Below are 24,053 nucleotides of genomic sequence, written 5' to 3'. Positions count from 1 at the left end.
CCAACTCTCACATCCATACAATGACCACAGGAAAAACCATAGCCTTGACTAGACGTACCTTTGTTGGCAAAGTAATGTCTCTGCTTTTGAATATGCTATCGAGGTTGGTCATAACTTTCCTTCCCAGGAGCAAGCGTCTTTTAATTTCGTGGCTGCAATCACTATCTGCAGTGATTTTGGAGCCCCCCAAAATAAAGTCTGCCACTGTTTCCACTGTTTCACCATCTATTTCCCATGAAGTGATGGGACCAGATGCCATGACCTTAGTTTTCTGAATGTTGAGTTTTAAGCCAACTTTTTCACTCTCCTCTTTCACTTTCATCAAGAGGCTTTTTAGTTCATCTTTACTTTCTGCCATAAGGGTGGTGTCATCTGCATATCTGAGGTTATTGATATTTCTCCCGGCAATCTTGAATCCAGCTTGTGCTTCTTCCAGCCCAGTGTTTCTCATGATGTACTCTGCATATAAGTTAAATAAGCAGGGTGACAATATACAGCCTTGATGTACTCCTTTTCCTATTTGGAACCAGTCTGTTGTTCCATGTCCAGTTCTAACTGTTGTTTCCTGACCTGCATATAGGTTTCTCAAGAGGCAGATCAGGTGGTCTGGTATTCCCATCTTTTTCAGAATTTTCCACAGTTTATTGTGATCCACACAGTCAAAGGCTTTGGCATAGTCAATAAAGCAGAAATAGATGTTTTTCTGGAACTCTCTTGCTTTTTCGATGATCCAGCAGATGTTGACAATTTGGTCTCTGGTTCCTCTGACTTTTCTAAATCCAGCTTGAACATCAGGAAGTTCACTGTTCACATATTGCTGAAGCCTGGCTTGGAGACTTTTGAGCATTACTTTGCTAGTGTGTGAGATGAGTGCAATTGTGTGGTAGTTTGAGCATTCTTTGGCATTGCCTTTCTTTGGGATTGGAATGAAAACTGACCTTTTCCAGTCCTGTGTCCACTGCTGAGTTTTCCAAATTTGCTGGCATATTGAGTGCAGCACTTTCACAGCATCATCTTTCAGGATTTGAAAGAGCTCAACTGGAATTCCAGCACCTCCACTAGCTTTGTTCATAGTGATGCTTTCTAAGGCCCACTTGACTTCATATTCCATGATGTCTGGCTCTAGGTGAGTGATCACACCATCATGATTATCTGGGTCGTGAAGATCTTTTTTGTACAGTTCTTCTGTGTATTCCTGCCACCTCTTCTTAATATCTTCTGCTTCTATTAGGTCCATACCATTTCTGTCCTTTATCAAGCCCATCTTTGTATGAAATGTTCCCTTGGTATCTCTAATTTTCTTAAAGAGATCTCTAGTCTTTCCCATTCTGTTGTTTTCCTCTATTTCTTTGCATTGATCGCTGAGGAAGGCTTTCTTATCTCTCCTTGCTGTTCTTTGGAACTCTGCATTCAGATGCTTATCTCTTTCCTTTCCTCCTTCTTTTCACTTCTCTTCTTTTCACAGCTATTTGTAAGGCCTCCCCAGACAGCCATTTTGCTTTTTTGCATTTCTTTTCCATGGGGATGGTCTTGATCGCTGTCTCCTGTACAATGACACGAACCTCCATCCATAGTTCATCAGGCACTCTATCTATCAGATCTAGTCCCTTAAATCTATTTCTCACTTCCACTGTATAATCATAAGGGATTTGATTTAGGTCATACCTGAATGGTCTAGTGGTTTTCCCTACTTTCTTCAATTTAAGTCTGAATTTTGCAATAAGGAGTTCATGATCTGAGCCACAGTCAGCTCCCGGTCTTGTTTTTGCTGACTGTATAGAACTATAGTATTTTCTAATATACTATCCATTTATAATCTATCTATAACTTCTATATATATTCTAATATACTATCTTAGAAACCACCAGTTCTTTGAAGCACATACTTTTCTTTTGCTGAAATAGTGATTTGGTCTCTAATTGTTCCTGGCTATGTGTTAGCTCAGTTGATAAAGAATCTGCCTGCAATGCAGGAGACCCCAGTTTGATTCTTGGGTCAGGAAGATCCACTGGAGAAGGGATAGGCTACCCACTCCAGTATTCTTGAGCTTCCCTCATGGCTCAGCTGGTAAAGAATCCACCTGCAATGTGGGTGACTGGGGTTTGGGGTTTGATCCCTGGGTTGAGAAGTTCCCCTGGAGAAGGGAAAGGCTCCCCAACTCCAGTATTCTGGCCTGGAGGATTCATTGGACTGTACAGTCCATGGGGTGGCAAAGAGTCGGACATGACTGAGCGACTTTCACTTTCATGTGACCATCACGATGTGGCTGTCCATACGTATAAATGTGTGCTGCAACTTTCAGAGTAGATGTCAACAGCTCAGAATAAACTCCCAGAGACTATAGTTGAGAATGTTGTTTTTTCTTTTTTAAGTTCCTGCATTACCAACACAAAGGATGACTGTATGGAGCGATGTGGACGTTGATGACTCTGAGTTAAACATTCAGAAGCATCAAACTCTGAATGTGAACACATTTTGGGAATACTTTAAATAGTTTATTCCCTTTACATTTTCTTTTATAGGTATGTATGTACAAGAATGAAATTTTGGGCAGAAAAGTCTAAGTGTAAAAAGACTCTTTGATAAATTTAAAATGTAAAATCTGAGGGATGAAAAAGCATTGTGTTATAATTGGCCACAATTTCTATTTTAGTGGTGTACAAGGTAATGATGTATCTTGTGGTTAATGGTATCTTAAATTGGATGAAGTATAATAATTCTAATTATCTTTGAAAACAAATTCTCTCTGTGTTAAGCTCTTTAGGAAAATCTTTTATCTAAAGACATGGCAAATATTTCCAACCAGTTTGTTGTATTATAAGGCAATGGGAGACATTATACTAATGGCTATAATTTAGGAAGAATTCATGACATTTGTTAAAAAAAATATAAACAGACCTCTGTCCCTATTTCCTCCCAGATCTATATCCATGTTCCAGACAAAGCTTATAAAAAATTACTTTCCATGAAGAAGGCTAAGCAAAATAATCTGAATGGTGAATTTCTTCCACACCTGCTTTCTATAGCACTATGGCACCTTGCCTCAAATAAAGTGATAAATATGAAAGATATTGCTGATACATCTGTTGTGTCAGAAGTTTCAGATTAAGGAAATATTTATCAATGGCTGAAGGTATAGTTTGTGTTCACTGAAAACCTTAACTATCCTTTAATTATATTTGGTTTTGAACTTGTGGCTGGGGGTTTGAGAACGCTTATAGGGGTCCTAGTAGGGGTTCTTTGTTGAAACTTTTCTTCCAGGGAAGCGGAAGAGTAGACATCTGGAAGTTTCTTCTATTTAGCATAGCCTTGAGTGTTTTCAGTTTGTCCTTTCAATTTTACTTATTATTCTAAAACCTGTGCCTATGCAAATGTGGGCCCATGCTAATTTTCATGGCTGGTTCAACTTGTCAGAATGTAATAATTTGTTCTTCAAACCCACGTGTTAAGTATTTCCGATAAATAGGAAACTTACATCCTAACAATTCCTCTTTTAATCACAAATAATAGGCACATAAAGTGGCTTGCCATCTGTACATTTGCATGTTTAAGATTCTTCACATATTAGCAGATTCTTTTCTGTTTTGAATGAATCCAGTTTTGCCTGGCTGCATACTTAAATGTTTCCTGGATCCTGTGGGCTGTGGTTTCCAATGGAATATAAAGCATAAGTTCTAAGCAGACTGAGCACAAGGCATTTGGCTCTGACTTTATCTGTGGGAAATCGAATCAATCAAAAATTTGCCAGGTAATTGGGAAAAAGTGTTTTGCTTGCATAATAAGAATAATGTATTATGAAGTATTTGGAAAGGTTGATTAAACAGTATACTCAAAAGCTACCAGGCATGGCTTATTTAACTGTTCTGAAATTTTTAGACTTTCAATATTGAATTTCTTTCCCTCACTCATAATAAGACTAGGACTTCCTTCAAATTATAGTCATAAAATGGCACTATTTCAATCCTGTCTCACAGGAAGTCCTTGCAGTGAGGAGTAGTATGCACAGTGGTTAAGAGCCAAGTCTCTGGAGGCAGGTACCCCGAGGTAAATCCCAGATCTCAGTTTTTAGCTTGTGTCAGCTTAGGCAAGTTGTTTAACTTCTCTGTGTCTTCCATTTTGTCACCTGTAGATTGGAGTTGATGACATGGCATCTCCCTTTGGGATTATGTGAGGATTGAGTAAACTAATATATCTGAAGTGTTCGTAAGAGTTCCTGGGACATAGGAAGTGCTGTGTGAGTGTCACTGATATTGGTGACTGCTGAGGTCTCTGGGTAAGCTTGTTTATGAGGAGATTAATGACTTCCCAATAACCTTGCTATTAATAAATTGAGATGGATACTGAGATATCAAGTGTCTGCTGTGGTTCAAGCACTGTTTCATGCCATTCCCACAGTCATTCGAAGAGGCATGTTTGGGCATCTAGTTTTCTATAAGTATAGAGACATGGGGAAGTTAAAAGTCCCACTCAGTGACATATGAGAAAGAAGGGTCACAGTGGAGCTGGGATTCACACCCAGCTCCAACTGACCCCATATCCTAGAGTCCTTCCATGTTACCAGAAAGACGCTATGCATGAGCATGAGAAGATAGGATGTGAGTTAAGCAGCCTGTGGTCTCTTCCCAACCAGTTCTCTCACCATGACCCAGTGACCCTTTGACATAAACAGTATAGAATCCCAAATATCAGGTAATGAATACAGACCAGCTAAGACCCAGGCAAAATTGCAGAATAAGTGATAATTTGACTCTATGTAATTTTGCAACCTTCACATCTCTCTGTAAAAGAACCTCATGGAATCTTATAGCACAAGAGAGGGTCTTGGAAGTAGATGCACATCCCTCTTCTATTTCAGGTGAAAGAACAGAAACAGAAAGAAAGAATAGAAAGTGATAAAGACATCCAAAGTCACAGGCAAAGTGACAGAGCTGGGTTTGCAACCAGGGCTAGGCCTGCCAATGCAGGCTTCTCTCCATTGCCTCATGACATTTCTGAGGTTATTGATTACAAATGCTCAAAATAAAGCAAAGTCTTAATAGGGTGAGTTCACCAAATAAGGAGATCATTAAGAACAAGTACTAAAAGTGTCTTGAAGACCACTACCTCTTTGTATCAAGAGGCACCATGCAGAGGCTTCATGACTTGGTGGAAAGGAATAAATTTGGAGTTCTTCCTTGGAGTACATTTGTATATTTGCTTAGAATTGTGGAGTGGCATGATAATGATATCCATCATGGTCTTTTAATGACTTTTAGGAGCATTTCTTCAGAGAATTCCAATAGTTTATCTTGACCAATAATATAAAAATTAAAATAAAAACAATATTAACAACTACAGTTTGTTAGGACTGCCATAACAAAATACCATAGATTGGGTGACTGAAACAACAGAAATCTATTTTTTCACAATTCTAGAGGCTAGAAGTCCAAGGTCAAAGTATCAGCAGGGCAGGTTTCTGAGGCCTCTCTATTTGACTTGCAGGTGGATTCTTTCTCTCTGTGTCTTCACATAATCTTCTCTCTGTGTGTGTCTTGATCTCCTTTTCTTATAAGAACACCAGTCAGATTGGATTAGGGCCCACCCTCATGACCTCATTTTACCTCAGTTGCTTCTCTAAAGAACCAATCTCTAATATAGTCACATTCTGAGGTACTTATTTGGGGTTAGGACTTTAACATATGAGTTTGGGTGGGGGGACCCAATTCGACTCATAGCAATAGATACATCTATAGCTACATATATATCTACATCACCATTTGTGTGTCTTATTTGAACCTTAAATAATAATAGTGAGAGTCCTGTGATCTGATTGTGTGACATGGAAAGGTATACATTTGAAATCTAATTTTCCCAGCTTAATTAGCATGTGACCCATTAGCACAGACTTATGAGGAAAGAGCATTCTCCCAGCAACCATTATCTAATTTCCGGGCCTCTGAGACCAACTGCTCCACTAATGCTGGGAAGGGTGAGCACAGCTAGGGGTATGTCACCAGGCTGCTGGCTGGCTGCCAGAAAGTCCATGTAGCATTAGATCTGGAAAGGCTCACTGCAGGCAACCAGAAAGAGGCTTGCAGTGTGAGCATTCCTCTGGCCTTGGTCCTTTGATTCTCTTTGAGGCAGGTACTAAAGGCGGACAGTTGTCTACACACAAGAGGTGCAGACATGAATGTGGGGCAGTTATTGGTGCCTTTCAAGTGAGCAGGCTGTGTAAAACTAGAATATGCAGGGCTTTCTCTTTCTTTCTTTTTTTTTAAGGATTCAAGTTTATAGAAAATTTTGGCATTTTCCCCATAACCCTCTCTTTCTCCTTTCTTCCCTTCTTTCTCACTTAGCTTCCTTATCATCTTCTCTCGATTATTAATATTTATGGAAGGCCTGCTCTGAACAAGGCGCCTTGCTTTGTCCTCTGGGGGATAAATAAGTGACTCATAAGTGCTCTCTCTGCCTTGCATGTTTTATTCTGATAACCTAGTCCCTGTTCTGGTTTTGGTTATGCTTTCAGGCGTTGCTCTGCTAGTTCTTGGCAAACCTGAAAGCCACTCAGTTAACAGTGTCCAGACCTCACACACCCTAACACACTGTCCCTCCTCCGTAAGAATGGGCAGCTCTCTTACCTCAGTCCTGAGCTGCCTTTCCATACCTTTTCCCCCTCAGCCTGTGCCCAAGCTGGAGCCACTGGCTCCTGATCCCTCTGTGGTGATCACCATGTTCCTCTGTCTTGCTTCCCAGGCTGCTTTATTCTGCCTCTCCCTCCTTTTCTGAGCTGTTCTTTCTGATTCCTCCTACTGCTTCCTCTTCTCACTTTGACTCTTTTCCTGATTCACATTGGTTATTCCCGATGAGCCAGCTTACTGTGAAAAAAAGAAAAGTTCTAATGATCTGCTTCCTCTCTGCCCATTGTTATTTATTCCAGGGAACAAAATTTTGCTTCAGGAGCTACTTCCCTGCAGCTGAGGGTAAAAAGAAGGCAGCCTAGGTTCATTTGTCCCTTTCCACAATACTTACCTCTTCCTAAAGTCACTTCCCAACCACTAAACGGTAGGCACTATATTTATTTTGTTAAATAAGGAGGGGGAAGAGCATGGAGGGTAGAGGATGAGATTCCACCTTGTCATTTAAACCTTATATGCAGGTTATAAAATGTTATGATTTGATTCATTATGATTCATCTCTGGAATGAAATTCAAAATAGGTATGTATTCGATTTGAAAATTTCATTCATACAACTTAATTTGGGGAGAAGTAGTCAGAAATTATATATATATATATATATATATATATATATATATATATATATATGTCACATTGACACAGCCAGAGTGTATGTTCTCCTCACCCCAGCCAGTCTCTGGGAAGACAGACTTATTCCTCTCCAGCTAATCAAATTCATGTCCCAGGCAAAGTTCTGTAGTCTTTGAGGGCTGCCTGGGCTTCTGGAGGTCTAGCCTGCATCTAGGCTATCTTTGTATCCCAGCAACAAACAATCAGGTGCATAATAGGGATTCACTACAAATGTACAGGATAAATCAAAATGAAAAACTTTCTCTAGCCTCCTATAATCACTCTCCTGCTTAACTCTAGTGTACTTGCTGTCCGTACCACTCTTTCAAACTTTTTTAATTAATCTCTTTAAGGGTTATTGCCTTATTCTTCCCATCCAGGTTGCCAGTTCCTTGAGAAGGATAGTGCTTCATTTTTTTCTCCACATTTCTTTCTAATGCCTAATATGGAGATGGTGCTTACAAATATCATTGATTTAAACACTTCCTTTTTTCTTGACAGCAGTTTCTGTTGGGAACCACCTTTAGAGAGCTGATTTTGCAGAAGGTGCAGTTTTAATTTTAAAACTTAAAAAATTTTAATTAAAAAAAATTTTATTTTTGGTTGCACTGGGCCTTTGTTGCAGTACACGGGCTTCTCATTGCAAGTCTTCTCGTTGCAGACACAAGCTTTAGAGCACTTGGACTTCAGGTGTTACACAGCACGCGGGCTCAGTAGTTCTGGTGCAGGGACTTTTTGCTCCCCTGCATGTGGGGTCTTCCAGAATCAGAGATCTAACCCTTGTCCCCTGCATTGGTAGGCGGGTTCTTAACCACTGGACCACCAGGGAAGCCCCACAGTTTTATTGCAAGCATATCTATCTAAAAAAAAGCTCTGACTGCCGTGCATTTCAAACAGATAAATTATTAGCCCCCTGCTGCTTGGTTTGGTTCAATCACATTTACTGAGGAGTTGCTTTGAATCTGATATTGAACCAGGCAATATTTCTGCCTCATAGGAACATTCAGAGAAGACAGGAGATGCCTTGCTGCCTACCCTTGACCTGGAGATAATGCTTGTCCTCACCAGCTGGTCATAGTCCCAGTCACATGCCCTGGACCTTTCTGGGTGGTGACTTGGACCTTCTGCTTAGCTAGTGCAGCCCCCTTCTGGGTGCACTAAATTGCTGCCTCCTCTCCCATCCTTCACCCTCCTTTGTGAGCCAGAATAGATTTTGCAGCAAGTTAGGTTACTTGACTGAAAAGTCTGCACTGTCTTTTCAGTAAACTTCAAACTAATTTGCTTAAGAAGTAAGTAATATGCAAATGTGAAATAAATGCTGGTAAGGCTAATAACAGGGATTTCAAGCTGTGTTGTAACAAACCAGTCACAGAGTATTCACGTGTTAATTCACTGGCATGTTCTCTGGCATAAGCACCCCCATCCTTCCTTCCCCCATTCCAACTGTTGTGCTGCAGCAGAATTTGGTCTGAGTCTGGGCAGAGTCCCTCTTGAAAAGCAGCCCTCCAGCTTCTATTACAGCAAGAGTCTGGTGAAAGTGATTCTTGCTTTCCCCTCGCACACAAAGGCAAGGAGCTCTTTAAAGGGACCTTCCTGCTCCTCCATGCAGCCGCAAACCGTGTGGGTACGGATTCAATGACCCAGGCTTTTGCCTGAAAATGAATGGGGAGGGGTCTTGAGGAGCTCCTAGGACCTCCCGGAGTGGGCCAGGGAGGGAGCTGACAGCCTGAGTGGATGGAGAGCACCGGTCCCTGGGGAGCGGCTTGCCATTAGCTGCTTCTTGGGATGCTCCACGCGCCAGTAGAGCATCCTGCCTTTGGTCCAGAGGGTGCTAGCGGCGCATCTTGCGGTATGCCTGCGTGGATTTGAGCCATCGCCCAGAGGCGAACCCGCATTCAGACACGGCGGACGGGCCTCTGCCAGGGCTGCGTGCAGTCAGCACGAATGCTTAGCTCCAGGCGTCTGCCCAAGCCTCCCGACTACATGGATTTGGCTGTTTAATCAAGCGAGATTACTGCCTGGGAAGATTTGCGAGCCTGATCCGCGCTCCAGCTGCTGTGACAACTTAAGGGCTGGCTGTTTACTTCTGTTGGTGTCTGGGACTCTGTCCTGCACCGCAGCCACTCCTGCCACTTTCCCGGACTCTGAAGTCAGCCGCGAGGACTCCTCTGCCGGCATTCCGAGGAAGAGGGAGCAAGGAGGGGTTAAAAGACGAGCAGACCCTCCCAACTGCTCGATCTCTCCTGACTGCCTGTATTCTGGGGTTCTGAGAGGGACCGCGCGGTGCCCGGGGAAGCAATGCAAGTCTCCATAGCCTGCACCGAGCATAATTTGAAGAGTCGGAATGGTGAGGACAGACTTCTGAGCAAGCAGAGCTCCACCGCCCCCAATGTGGTGAACGCAGCCCGGGCCAAATTCCGCACGGTTGCTATCATTGCTCGCAGCCTAGGGACCTTCACCCCTCAGCATCACATCTCTCTCAAAGAGTCCACTGCAAAGCAGACTGGCATGAAATATAGGTATGGACGTATTGCTAAGATTCCCTCTGCCCCGGGTTTCTGTGTTGTATTACAGGTGTAGTGGAGACAATTCAGCGGTTTTGAAATGTGACTGACTTATTGGTGGGCTGCTTAATTTAGAATTTTCAGGTGTCTTTAAAATAGGAAACGTGCCTTTCCTTAGGAAAGTGGAAAACCCAAGGTGGTTGTGTGGTGTTGTATTATGTATAGGATTTAAAAACTGTGGCCCATTTTGTATATTCTAAAGTGTTATGAACACCTTAAGAGCTGTATGAATTTCGTCTTCAGAGAATAACACAGCAGCTGAAAACTGGTATTGAGATTAGAGTAGCTTTTCAAGAGCAAATGTGCCTGTCCTATTTTATGGTACAGACTGTAGTTTCTGTGATTATACTATTAAAAATAGTTTTCCATCTAGTACTGTGTTCTTATTTATCTTTTGAAAGCTCAAGTTGACAAATGCTGGGCAGTCTTTTAAGGAAGTTCTGTTACAGGGAAGAAACACCTATACTGGTAAGTTAGTTTGAACACTGACATACTTGAACCCAAATTATTCTTGAAATACAGTGCAGACCTTATGAAATATAGAGAAAAAGTCAATTGTTGTAATATTACTGATTTCTTCATAAATTTTTAATCTCCCCTTCCCTCTATGCTGCTTTCCAGAGCTGGAAATCTTCCTGGTAATAGTTGATGCTCTCTTTAATAGGGAATGACTGAAATTTGAAAAGTAGAAAATTTCATTATTCAATTCTGTGACTCTTGCCTCCTCATTGCATTTGTTTTGTGCCGAATCTTTCTGACTTTCTTTCTTTAAAACTCCTGTGGTTTTTGTCTCTGAAAGTCTTTGCAGACGTAGAGAAGAGCTTATGATGCGTTTTCCAAAGGCTTTGGTGATTCTAGTTTGCTGATACAACTTTGTCCATTATTTATATTTAACTTTCCTTCATCTTTGTTAGGAACCAGGTTTTAGGATGAAAGGAACTTAATGCAATTAAAATAACTCCCGTGAACACTTAAGACTAGGTTTTCCTTGTGGGGATTCTGAAATAAGCATTCAAACCAATTTCTATAAAAGTTGTCCTTGAAAAAAAGTTTCTTTGCAGAGTTAACAGGGAATCTCATTGAAAAAACAGCAAGCCTTGTTGTTTTGGTATATTTTTGAGCCATTAAGAAATAAAGCCTTGAATTTGATGGGGTAGACTGACTGAAAATTTATAGCTAAAGCGCTTTGCCCCAACTGCGGTACAGTGCAAGCAGCCTAACTCCAGACAACTCCTTGAAGTATCACTGGTGTGAGGACCTCTGCTTTTCTTGATATTTCCAGGGTGGAGAATGGGACCCCATGACAGGTTGGTAACTAGGACTGCAGTCTTGAGTGCACTGGCATTTTCTATTGCTGCTTCTGTGGCACACACCCAGCCTCTGCCCCGTGGCCACGATACTGCTCCGGGTGCACTTCAGCAGCTCTGATGGAGATGGAGAGGAGTTGCTGCCTTCTTGGGCAGGGCCCCTGGGAATGGTACACTCAGGGTTAAAGCAGACTGCAGAGGTAATTTGAACCGTGGCCTTCAGCAGCACCTTGAGCTCTCTTTTTGTAAGCCAGAAGGGATAAATAGTAACACCCTTCATTTCTTGTGGCAGAGTTTCATAGTTGCTTGTGAATTAGTGTATTGGAAGACTTTCCTCTTACGAAAGCAGGAGATTGCCATTATGGTTTTTTCTGGTAATGTAGCTCAGCTCAGTTTGAATGATAATACACACCAGAAGCTCAGTGTATAAGATTCACTTGGGCATCTTTCATTACTACCAACTAAGGACAGCTCTTTCCTGACAAAAAGCTAGCCATCTGCAGTCTTCAGGACAACTTGAAGTATTTGCTGTTTATGGTGACTGGACATTACCTGGTTTCTACTCCCCCTCTTATTCTGAATTGTTCCATCTATGACAGGCAGGTGGTTTTGTGTGTGTGTGAGTGTGACTTAACTCCTTTGTCTTTCAAATTCTACTTAGAGTGACCTTTCAGGAAAGAGATCAGGAGATTATGCCAAATGTACACTAAGACTTTCTTAGGGTTGGAGAAAGAAAGAAGAGAAAGACAGAAGTAGGGAGGGACAGAAGTAGGAGGGAAAGAGACTATAATATACTTTATAAAAATGATAGAAATATTCTATTAGTTATATTTTTTGGCATTGATGTCACTAAAATATATTGTGCATGCAAAAAGTATTTATTACTAATAATGTAGCAAAAAATTTAAAAAATAATGCCATAGACTTGGGGAGGTAATTGGCTTGGGTAAACAATCAGGAGAATGCCTGAAGGCACTAGAATGGAAAATCAGTGGTTAATTGTGTTTATAATAATATTCTCATCCTTGAAAATGATTTCCATTGGCACAACTTAACTGGGATCCATGAATCCTATAGAAAGTAAAAATATTGTCTTTGTGTATATTTTTGAGGAGAGGGTTCATAGCATTGGTCAGAATTTTTAAAGTGCTTACCACTCAGTAATTGTCAAAAAAATGTTATGGAATGAAGAGATACCCATTTAATCAACAAATATTTACTGAGCACCTGTTCTGTGGCAAGAACCCTATTAGAAATGGGTACGCAAATGTGTAGAAACCAGATAAGGTTTGGGGTTCGCATTCATACGAAAACAGACCATGAATAAGCAAACTCACAAATACATAATAATTTTATACTATAAGATGTTTTTATGAAGGCCATATTTTTGGGGTTCATAGTCAGACCTCAACCAACCTATTGGTCCATTTTGAGGTTACCATCTCAGTTATGGTTGCATCTTGGGGCACAAGTCATTGTGCCCATATCTGCCATCTATTTGCCATCCCAGGGACTTCTTTCAGGTTCCAGCCTTGCTGTAGGGGGCTACCTGGCCATTGAGGACCTACTTACAACCCTGAGTAGAAGATTTCTACTCATTTAATACCTTATGACTTTTAAAGCAAAACTCATAGCTTATAATTTCCATCCTGACATTGCCAACCTGACATTAATCAGGAACTCATGAACTTGGGATTTTAGAAAGAATTAATATACACTTGTATGAAGCATCTGAATTTTGCAAGAATACTCAAAGCCACTTTTACCTTCACATCAGCACTGTGCAAGAATCTTGCATAAAATTAACTATTGTTTCAAGGCTGATGGTGAGAAAAAAAATCCACCAGAGCAATCTGCTATTCAAATGTCACTGTAAGTCCAAGAGAACAAAATTCCATCTAACATTTATCTTGGGAACTATCTTGTGTGTAGATAATACAGGACTATTGTGTTTCTTATAGTTTTTATACTTGTGCCTTATTAATACATAAGAGGTCCTTTATCTTAGTTTTGCATATATTTTTAATATTAGAGTTCATCACACTGTTAGAGTTTGATATACACTCTGCAGGTATACATGATAGATGTTTACATGATATATATACATGTGATGGGTATCACATAGAGGTAGATACATACATCAACCTTTTATCCTAAGAAAGGCAAATCACTCAGAAAAGGAATTAAGCCAGCTTTTTTTGGTTGCTTTTGTTTAATTGATTTATTAGGTGTTTTTTTTAAGATTTTTTTTTTAGAATGATCCAGCTACTAGTGATTGACGTGATCTCAGAGCTTTTGTTATTCATATTTGAGCACATTTGTGCTGATAAGCTACTCCTCTATTCCAAAATTTTTACTTTAGTTCCAGAACAAATTGAATGTCAATGAACCCAATTTCATGAAAAAAGTATTATTTGTAACATATACATTTGTACCAATATAACTTTGTGTTATATAGTTGCATAAAACATGCTTTGAAATTCTTAAGAGAATTATTTACAAGAAGGAAATTGTCTGAGCAATAATCTTTAATTCCACTATAAAACTTCTCCTTTTTTGGAGTCAATCCATTTTACCTTTTTTTTTTGTCATTATTAAATTTTTTAATTCAAATAATTATAGATCACAGAAATTCACAAAAAAAGTACAGGGAATTTTTATGTAACTAAATGATTTTTCTCCATTGAGAACATCTTGTATAACTATAGCACAGCATCAAAACTAGTAGATTGACATTACTGCAATCCACAGAATTTGTTCAGATTTTACTGGTTATCAGGTATTCATGTGTGTGTATTTCTATGTCTGTGCAATTAACCACATGTAGAAGTTTGTATAACTGCCACCACAATGAAGCATTAAAATTGCTTCATCACCACAAGGCTCCCTCATACTACCCCTTTACAGTCACATCCATCCTCTTTGGCAGTCCTTAATCCTTAGCATCCACTAGTCGCTGATCCTCTATAATTTGTTGTTTCAAGAACATTATATAAATGGGATCATACAGTTTGTAATATTTTGGCATTGGCTTTTTCCATTCTGCATAACTCTCTTGAGACTCATCCAGATTGTGTGTATCAATAGTTCATTCCTTCTTACTGAGTAGTAGCTCATGGTAAGGATGTTTCATGATTTTTTTAACCATTCATTGAGTGAAGGACAATTGGGTTATTGTCATCATAGATAACTTCAGATTAGAGAATTATTCCCAAATTTCTTCATTGCCATTCTGTAGCTCAAGGGATAAAATCCCAGCTACCTAGCATGGTACCTGAGATCCTTCATGGTCTGGCATTCAGCATGCTTTACAGTCACTACTCTGTTCTTATCTCTGACAACTTGGTTTTATCAGAAGTACCTACTCGAGACAGCCATTCCTTATAGTACCCTGGATCTTCTTGGTTTTTTATGCCTCTGTATCATTTTCCATGCTAGTCCTTCTACCCCTGGGATTCTCCTACCTCCTTTAGACAGTTAGGCAAGCTACCATGCATCCTCTAAGACCCAACTCTAGCCTAACCTTCTTTGTGAAACCTTGCCTGGCTGCACCCCGTACAGCACTAAATACTTGTTCTTTAGTGCGTCCACTGCATCTGATTCTTATTTCTGTTATGGGAATTATTGATCATGTAGTGTTGCTATTATCCATTTGCATCTGTATCTTCCCCATTAGTCTGTAAACAGCTTGAGGTTTGACTCTGGCTCATCTCTATAACCCCAGAGTCTAACCTGGCACCTGGCACATAATAACTGCTCAATAAATGCTTGGAAAATGAATGACCACACATGCAGGATACTGTGTAAAATGCTGGGGATACAGACTGAGGGTCCTCTCTTGAGTATTTCCAGTTTAGTATGGTGGTGTGGTGTGTGTACTCAGTCATGTCCAATTCTCTGTGACCCCATTGATTGTAGCCTGCCAGGCTCCTCTGTCTTTGGGATTTCCCAGGCAAGAATACTGGAGTGCGTTGCATTTCCTCCTCCAGGGGATCTTCCCAACCCAGGGATTGGACCTGTGTCTCCTGCATTGGCTGGCAGATTCTTTACCACTACATCACCTGGGAGGCCCAATGTGGCTAGATACCTGCATGAAAAGGCTGCACATGTTAAGTGATACAAAGAATAATTGTTGCTATAGTTTGAGGAGCCATCATTCATTAGGGGCTGTAGGAGTTAGGGAGAGGTTTCATGAGAAAGATCAGGGAAGCTTGATGTTGAGAAAGGAGAAATACCAAGATGAGCAGAAAGGAGGATGAGATCTTATAGACTGCAGCAGAGGAGCAGCCTGTCCCAAAGGCTGTGCGTGGAGTCCTGAGAAATAATGGAGTGGGGCAGAGAGTTCATACAGGGAAGTGGTGAGAGGGCATCCTGTAGAGGCAAAGAGGAGTTGGATGTAAGGGGAACATCAGCAGTGAAGAATCATTTCAGATTTTTGAACAAGGTGTCTGGTTACAAAGTTCTATTAAGAAGAAATTAATCTGGCAGCTGTTCCAAAAAAAAAAAAAAAAAATCTAACAGTTGTAAGTTTGAAACAAGAGAATTTATGTTGAATTTCAAGGCACTTTCTATTTTCCTATAAAAATAAGACTACATAAAAAAGGCTCGGACCAGATGCCTTTCTCAGGCCCTTCCTCCTCTAGCCTCTTTATTAAAGCACACATCTCATCCACAGTTCTTTACCTCCCACGAATGGTGGGCAGATTTTGAATCAAAGCAATTGAAGTGAAAGATCAATCTTGTCAGCTGATTACGTAAAAAGCACTGAGTGTGTGTGAGTGTGTGTGTATGCTTGTGAGCTTCCGTATGGGGAAAAGTGGGAGGAAATAGGTGGGCTGAAGAGGAGGAAGGGGAGAAGTGCCAGCTCTGTGGCTGTTTCAAATAGAGATATTTGATTTTAGTCCAGAGAAGAGAGCAGCTTGGATATTTAAAATGCCATTTTGGGGGAGAGCGGGTAAAGAATGCCATTGTCATTTGCACTTATACCCATGGGTGTGGGCTTTCCTCTCTTCCTCAAAGCAAAATGATGAAAATGGGGGAGGTGGAGAAACCTTCCTAAAAGTTGGTTGCTGATTCAGTCTCATAGAGTTTATTCCACCTCTGCAAGTCATCAGCTAGAAGTCTGGCATCCATGGGATGGTGAGAAAATGGTAGGAGGGGAGGGAGCCTCCTGCAACTGGTAGGCAAACGTAGTTCCAGGTCTGCAGCTCTGGAAATGTATGTGTGCACGATCTGTGTGTGTGTGTGTGTGTGTGTACACACATGCACAAGTATTTCCAGAAAGAACTTGTTTTCTAGCTGAGATCTTCAGTTGGCTTACTATATTTGGAGCCCTTAATCCTAAATCCATTCAGTGACCCTCTTTGGACGTGCACTCATTATAGAAATTCTTTTTTTAAAAAATTTCTGTAAACATTTGCACTTGTGGTAATTTGAGAAATGTTCTGAGAGAAGGAGGAGAAAAAATTCCATTACATTGAAAAGGGAAATCAGATTCATAAGTTTCACTTTGATTTTTTAAATTAATTTCATCAAAAGCATAGTTTGTCATTACTATATGAATTCATGAACAGATGAGACTTGGGTCCAGTGAATTGATCAAAGTATAGGACTCCTGGTTTCTTTGAGTATGTTTCACAACTTTTGTTTTGAAAAAAAGAGAATACCAGTTTATGCGAAGAACTGAATTCACATGTATTGATCCATCCATTTCCTTATAAGAATTTCAAAGCCATTTTGGGAGTCATCAGAAATAATAAAAAATAATTTGATGCTGCAATTTTAATTATGTTGTGTGCTTAAAAATATTTCTGTGACCAGTTTTCCACTCTTTTCAGAATTAGAAGATAAGAGTGATAGAGACTGAAGGATTAAGGCCAAAAAAAGTCTTTCAAATTTCCACTTCAATACTGAGAATTTTTAATCCTATATAATCACAGAAATAAATGAATTAGCAGTGGTTGTTGTCACTGAGGAAACTTCAGACTCCGTCTAGTTCGGTCACATCATTTTATGCAGAATGACCAGTTCCTTGATCACAGTTACTCAAGGAGCTGATGAAAGGGTCAAGGTCAAACTCAGGTCCTGGCTCCAAGAGCAGGATTCCTTATGCTCTGTTAGCTTCTACATGGTAGCTGCTTGATCATGCCCCATTTTTTAACACAGGAAAGAAGCACAGAGCATGAAACACTTCTAGAAGGGACAATTCCTTTCTATACATGTGCATAGTCTGCAGTTCAAGCTTTTATCTCTAGAAGAAGGAAAGCCCTGCTGTGCATTCGAAGAGCCAGACCAGCTTCCTTCGTCTCCTGCAGAGTTGTGAGGACCCCAAAGTGCCCCCGGGGCAGCTCTCTACTTATACTAATTCTGAAGCTGAACATAAATTAACTTTCAGATGACAGTGTGCTTGGTATTACAGTTTCTAAATAACTGGTGTCTCAGAAAGAAATCTACAAACCCTTGGGCACAGGTGATAGGACAGGAATACATGTCAATCCTGGATATGAAATGCTCCTTAGGGCATTCAGCACTGAACATACTTCACTCTCCTCCATGCTTTGAGATTACTTTGAAAACTTGCTCCTGAGACTTAGAATCAAAATGCATTTAAAAAAAACCCTTGCAGGTTGATTTTCAGTTACTCAGATTGGAAACCAAAACAGAAGCCCAGCAGTGATTTTTTTTTTCTTGGAATCGACAACTAGGGAGGACTCTGAGAGTCCTCACACAGGCCATCTGGTCCAGCTCTCATGAGAAATCTATCCTGTTTTTCCAATTTGCACTGTGCAGCAACTACTTGTAAAGGCCCCTGAAGAAATATTGTGTAATCTCCTTTCACAGCAGTCAAGAAAAAAAAATTTTGGCTCATTTTTCTATGAATTAGAATCATTCAGTAAGCTCTGAAATCCTCGAGGAAGCAATAAAGTGAAGGCTCTTAGAATTCTTGTCTGTCGTCTGGACCCTAATAGTCAAAAGTCAGGCTGCAAATGGTAATAGAAAATTGAGAGGCAAGAAAGCAGGGGCACAGCAGTGAGGCAAGATGGGGAGCACCATGTCGTGCCGGAGGCTCCCAACCTCCTGTTGATATCTGGGGAGGAGAGTCTTTCCCATTCTGGTCCCAGCACCTGCTCTCCTGGCCTGACTGTTCTGCTGCTAAATGATCCAAGTCAAAAAGATACTTCACCATGAGAAAATTCCTCCTTGTGATCAATTCAGCTCCTTTCAAGCTGCATTGGAAGCTTCTTGGTTTGTCCTCAATTGAAAGGAAAATGAAAGTGTTAGTTATTCAGTCGTGTCTGACTCTTTGCAACCCCGTGGACTGTGGCCTACCAGGCTTCTCTGTCATGAAATTCTCCAGGGAAGAATTCTGGAGTGGGTAGCCATTCCCTTCTCCAGGGCATCTTCCCAACCCAGGGATTGAACCCGGGTCTTGAGACAGCTATAAGTATCTGCTTCATAAGTCCTCTGGTACTTGAAAACCATTACTAGGACTCAGCCTTCAAATTTCTAGGATGGTTCCTCCTCCTATACTTCATTTTCTGATTCCCAGCTGCAATTATGACTCTCACCTAAAGCCTCTATCCATCCAGAGCTGGATACAATTCCAAGTGTAGCTCTAGACTTTTTAGTACAGAATCATAAGATTACCTAATAACAGAAACATGCTCTGTCCCCTTGTCTGCATTCCATTGTTATGCTTACTGTTTTAGAAGAAAACAATACATTTTAACATTTTGAGCCAATCTTTGAAAAAATTGCTCGGAAACATTTTTAAATGTTCTGACCCATTTATTTGAATAATGGAGGATCCCTCTGCTGATATGTAGCAACTCTTATGAGATAATATGCTCTAAAGGTTTTAATGGTGACAGTTGAAATCTCTTGGGTTAAAGAAATATGAAAAAGGTTAATTCTGACATGTAAGTTTCAATAGCATTTGAGTATCTAGATAGAAAAACTAACAGCTTGCAATATGATTTATTTGCCTTTTGATATGCTCTTATAGAGATTCTTTTAATCTAGCAGGTTTTAATGTAAAAGCAACTGTGCGTGACTAGCTTTATTAGCAGAAAAAGTTTTCTGTATTAGTAATTAACATCCTCCAAGACAATATCCCTGAAGGGACTTAACCGCAGGAAATTCCAAGCATAGTGTTCTCCATGATGAGTTTGTTATCTATTGGAAGGCCCATCTGCTTTGACAGAGCTCTTATATAAGAAAAGGGAGCTTTTCCCTGAAGAACATATGCTATTAAGGCACCCTCTTTTCCATTTCTTTGAAATTAATTTCCACATTAAACTTGGTTTTTGTGTTATGGGGTTTTGTTGTTAGTGTCTTTGGCCTGAGACCACAGCAACAAGCTTGTTATAAAAATCAACTGCGTAAATAACATGGCTTTAATGAATGCTATTCTCTCTCAACAAAAACCAGCAAAGAATTCCTCTGAGGCATTTGATGAAAATAGACCTTTTGAGTCACTCCTTCTCCATTTTCTACGTCTATATGAATAAGCACTTCTGCATTATGGAGTTTTTGCACTTACTGAAAAGAATGGAAATGCTCAGAAGATATCTTCATCTGATCACAGAGGGTTTTCATCTTAATGGAAAACATAGTTGTTCCATTATGATGAAGAGAAAATAAGCAAACTGTTCAAGGAGGCTCAGATAGAAAGTGGGAGTTGGGAAATTCATGGTCTAGCATACAACTTCTCACTCAATAATGGCTTATCTTTCATTTCTAAAGAAGAAGTTCAAGATTTCAATTACACTCAAATAGAGTTTTTCCAAAAGCAATCTTTTAGAAATGAGGAGGCTTGGGTATCTTAGTCCATAAAAACACAGAATCATTCCTTAACCAGAGAAGCAAGTGTATGTTCGCCTGAGGGCTCCAGAGTCCACCAGATGTTTCCTAAGGTCTTCATCAGGACTTTCTGCAGTCCTATTTCAAAACAGGAAGTAATTTAGAAGGAGACGTGGCAAAGCTGGGCATTTTATACTGCAGTAATTTCCTATTGCTCCTGCAATAAACTGCCATGAAGTTAGTGCCTTAAAACAACACAAATGCGTTCTTTCACAGTTCTGGAAGCCAGAAATCTAAAACCAAGTTGTCAGCAGGGTTCTGTTCCTTCTGGAGGCCGCAGGGTAGAAATTATTTCCTCACCTTTTCCAGCTTCCAGAGGCCACTTGCATTTCTTGGCTCACGGCACCTTCCTCTGTCTTCTAAGCACCTCTCTCCAACTTCTGGAGAGATGGCACATCTCCTGTTTCTCACTTTGATCCTCCTGCTTCCCTCTTATAAGCACTGCTGAGACAACATTGGTTCCAGCGAGATAATCCAGTATAATCACCCCATCTCATAATCTTTAACTTAATCACACATGCAAAGTCCCCTTTACCACATAAGTTAACATTATTCACAAGTTCCCAGTGATTAGGCTGTGAACATCTTTTAGAGGCCATTATACAGTTCTACCACATGTATCATGCAAATATGTTATGCAGAAGAGGGCCAAGTAAAGGAAACCAAAGTATCAAGCATTACATCCTCATTACTTTCTCTAGCATCTGAGACTCAGTCAGGTGAGGCAAGAGAGCAAAAGGAATAATGAGGTCATGGAATATGCAGGGCGATGTGGATTTTTCTCTGTCTAAGGCTATAGCTTAGGTTTGAATCAGAATAAAAATTCATATTTACAGTGTGTAGCTTCATTGTGAAAAAGTTTAAACAGCTTTATCTTGACCTTGGTAATTACCATAATGGCAGCTATTGCTTGAAATCTGTTCTGTTTCTTAGGCCCCTTAATGCAACATCTGCTAGAAATATTCTGTTGTTTTTAATTCCAAGACCTAAGTAAAAATTGGTAAGTGGACAGTAATAGAAAAGTCAATGGATAGCTGTAGAGATCAAGCTGTAATTAAAATTCTCATGACTCCAGAAATATATATAACTGCTTCCAAATTTCATGACTGCAGTCTGTCAGCTCGGGAGTCTCACTTCTTCCGAGTACCTGGAGTGTGGGAGCCATGGCAGTGCATCTTTCATCCTGATATGATGTATCTGTGAAGCTCAGTACATAGATCACAATCTGTGGAAAATTCTGAAAGAGATGGGAATACCAGACCACCTGACCTGCCTCTTGAGAAATCTGTATGCAGGTCAGGAAGCAACAGTTAGAACTGGACATGGAACAACAGACTGGTTCCAATAGGAAAAGGAGTGCGTCAAGGCTGTATATTGTCACCCTGCTTATTTAACTTATATGCAGAGTACATCATGAGAAACGCTGGACTGGAAGAAACACAAGCTGGAATCAAGATTGCCGGGAGAAATATCAATAACCTCAGATATGCAGATGACACCACCCTTATGGCAGAAAGTGAAGAGGAACTAAAAAGCCTCTTGATGAAGGTGAAAGAGGAGAGTGAAAAAGTTGGCTTAAAACTCAATATAGGGAAATAGATGGGGAAACAGTGGAAACAGTGTCAGACTTTATTTTTGGGGGCTCCCAAATCACTGCAGATGGTGACTGCAGACATGAAATTAAAAGACGCTTACTCCTTGGAAGGAAAGTTATGACCAACCTAGATAGCATATTCAAAAGCAGAGACATTACTTTGCCAACAAAGGTTCATCTAGTCAAGGCTATGGTTTTTCCTGTGGTCATGTATGGATGTGAGAGTTGGACTGTGAAGAAGGCTGAGCGCCGAAGAATTGATGCATTTGAACTGTGGTGTTGGAGAAGACTGTTGAGAGTCCCTTGGACTGCAAGGAGATCCAACCAGTCCATTCTGAAGATCAGCCCTGGGATTTCTTTGGAAGGAATGATTCTAAAGCTGAAACTCCAGTACTTTGGCCACCTGATGCGAAGAGTTGACTCATTGGAAAAGACTCTGATCCTGGGAGGGATTAGGGGCAGGAGGAGAAGGGACGACAGAGGATGAGATGGCTGGATGGCATCACCGACTCGATGGACATGAGTCTGAGTGAACTCTGGGAGCTGGTGATGGACAGAGAGGCCTGGCGTGCTGCGATTCATGGGGTCGCAGAGAGTCAGACACGACTGAGCAACTGAACTGAACTGAACTTAACCTTTCCAGAAAATTCATACTGTCCCTTCCTCCTTAGTATTGTCAATTAATGGTGGTGTTGGGGACAGGAAAGTAGGAGTTTCTTGCAGGGATATGAAATTCTTTTTCTGAACCCTTCTATTAAATAGTTTCTTGAACTTGTTAGGTTGGTCAGGCATTTTATTTTAATGACAAAGATATTTTTATTCTTATTCATAAAATTTGTACATATTCTGATACAAATTTTCAAAATTTTTAGCAAGTGTTTTATTTCTATATTATTTTTGGCTATGCTGGGTCATCACTGCTGCACAGGCTTTCTCTAGTTGCGGCGAGTAGGGGCTACTCTCTAGTTGCAGTGCAGTTTTCTCCTTATGGTGGCTTCTCCTATTACACAGCGCGGGCTCTATGCCAGGCTTAGTTATCCCTAGAAATGTGGGATCTTCTTGGACCAGGGATCGAACCCATGTAATGGCAGGTGGATTCTTAACCACTGGACCACCAGGAAAACCCCCAAATTTTCAAATGTTTTAACTCATACAATTTTCCTCTGTGGTATTTGGTCAAACATACCAATAAGAAGTAGCTGGTTGTTCCTTAGTTTTCTTCATTCTTTTCCAAGACCCATGGGTCCTCTATCACTGCCTAGAATATTGGATTTTGAAGAATTACACTCTTGATACCAAATCATTTAATTTTGCATACCTTCTCTGGGCCTTCAAACAGTAAGTACCAGATTATATCAGATTTAGGGAGAAGTGTTAGTGGCTGTAGAAGTGTTAGTGTTGGGCTTCCTGGTGGCTCAGAGGTTAAAGTGTCTGCCTGTGTCTGCCTGCAATGTGGGAGACCTGAGTTCGATTCCTGGGTCAGGAAGATCCCCTGGAGAAGGAAATGGCAACCGACTCCAGTACTCTTGCCTGGAGAATCCCATGGACAGAGGAGCCTGGTGGGCTGCAGTACATGGGGTCGCAAAGAGTTGGACACTACTGAGCCACAAATTGCCAACATCTACTAGATCATGGAAAAAGCAAGAGAGTTCCAGAAAAACATCTATTTCTGCTTTATTGACTATGCCAAAGCCTTTGACTGTGTGGATCACAATAAACTGTGGAAAATTCTGAAAGAGATGGGAATACCAGATGACCTGATCTGCCTCTTGAGAAATCTGTATGCAGGTCAGGAAGCAACAGTTAGAACTGGACATGGAACAACAGACTGGTTCCAAATAGGAAAAGGAGTTTGTCAAGGCTGTATATTGTCACCCTGCTTATTTAACTTATATGCAGAGTACATCATGAGAAATGCTGGACTGGAAGAAGCACAAGCTGGAATCAAGATGGCCAGGAGAAATATCAATAACCTCAGATATGCAGATGACACCACCCTTATGGCAGAAAGTGAAGAGGAGCTAAAAAGCTTCTTGATGAAAGTGAAAGAGGAGAGTGAAAAAGTTGGCTTAAAGCTCAACATTCAGAAAACGAAGATCATGGCATCTGGTCCCATCACTTCATGGGAAATACATGGGAAAACAGTGGAAACAGTGTCAGACTTTATTTTTCTGGGCTCCAAAATCACTGCAGATGGTGACTGCAGCCATGAAACTAAAAGAGGCTTACTCCTTGGAAGGAAAATTATGATCAACCTCGACAGCATATTCAAAAGCAGAGACATTACTTTGCCAACAAAGGTCCGTCTAGTCAAGGCTATGGTTTTTCCTGTGGTCATGTATGGATGTGAGATTTGGACTGTGAAGAAGGCTGAGCGCCGAAGAATTGATGCTTTTGAACTGTGATGCTGGAGAAGACTGTTGAGAGTCCCTTGGACTGCAA

At 40.6% G+C, this 24,053-nt stretch overlaps 1 protein-coding gene across 2 annotated transcripts in view; it reads left to right on the top strand.

Moving 5' to 3' along the window:
• Window positions 1-24,053, top strand: part of KCNAB1 (potassium voltage-gated channel subfamily A regulatory beta subunit 1) — a 445,278-nt gene that overhangs the window by 141,642 nt on the left and 279,583 nt on the right. Inside the window, exon 1 of one of the 2 annotated variants that reach the window (XM_005896621.2) lies at window positions 8,928-9,803. The exons of the other annotated variant lie outside the window; for it this stretch is intronic. Within the exon in view, the coding sequence (XP_005896683.1) occupies window positions 9,583-9,803 (221 nt within the window). The 5' untranslated portion in view covers window positions 8,928-9,582. Of the gene's footprint in view, window positions 1-8,927; window positions 9,804-24,053 lie in introns of those variants that run through there. 2 annotated transcript variants of the gene reach the window in all.

The sequence above is a fragment of the Bos mutus genome, chromosome 1, assembly GCF_027580195.1.
Source record: "Bos mutus isolate GX-2022 chromosome 1, NWIPB_WYAK_1.1, whole genome shotgun sequence".
NCBI lineage: Eukaryota > Metazoa > Chordata > Mammalia > Artiodactyla > Bovidae > Bos > Bos mutus.
This window is presented reverse-complemented; position numbering and strand designations above follow the sequence as displayed.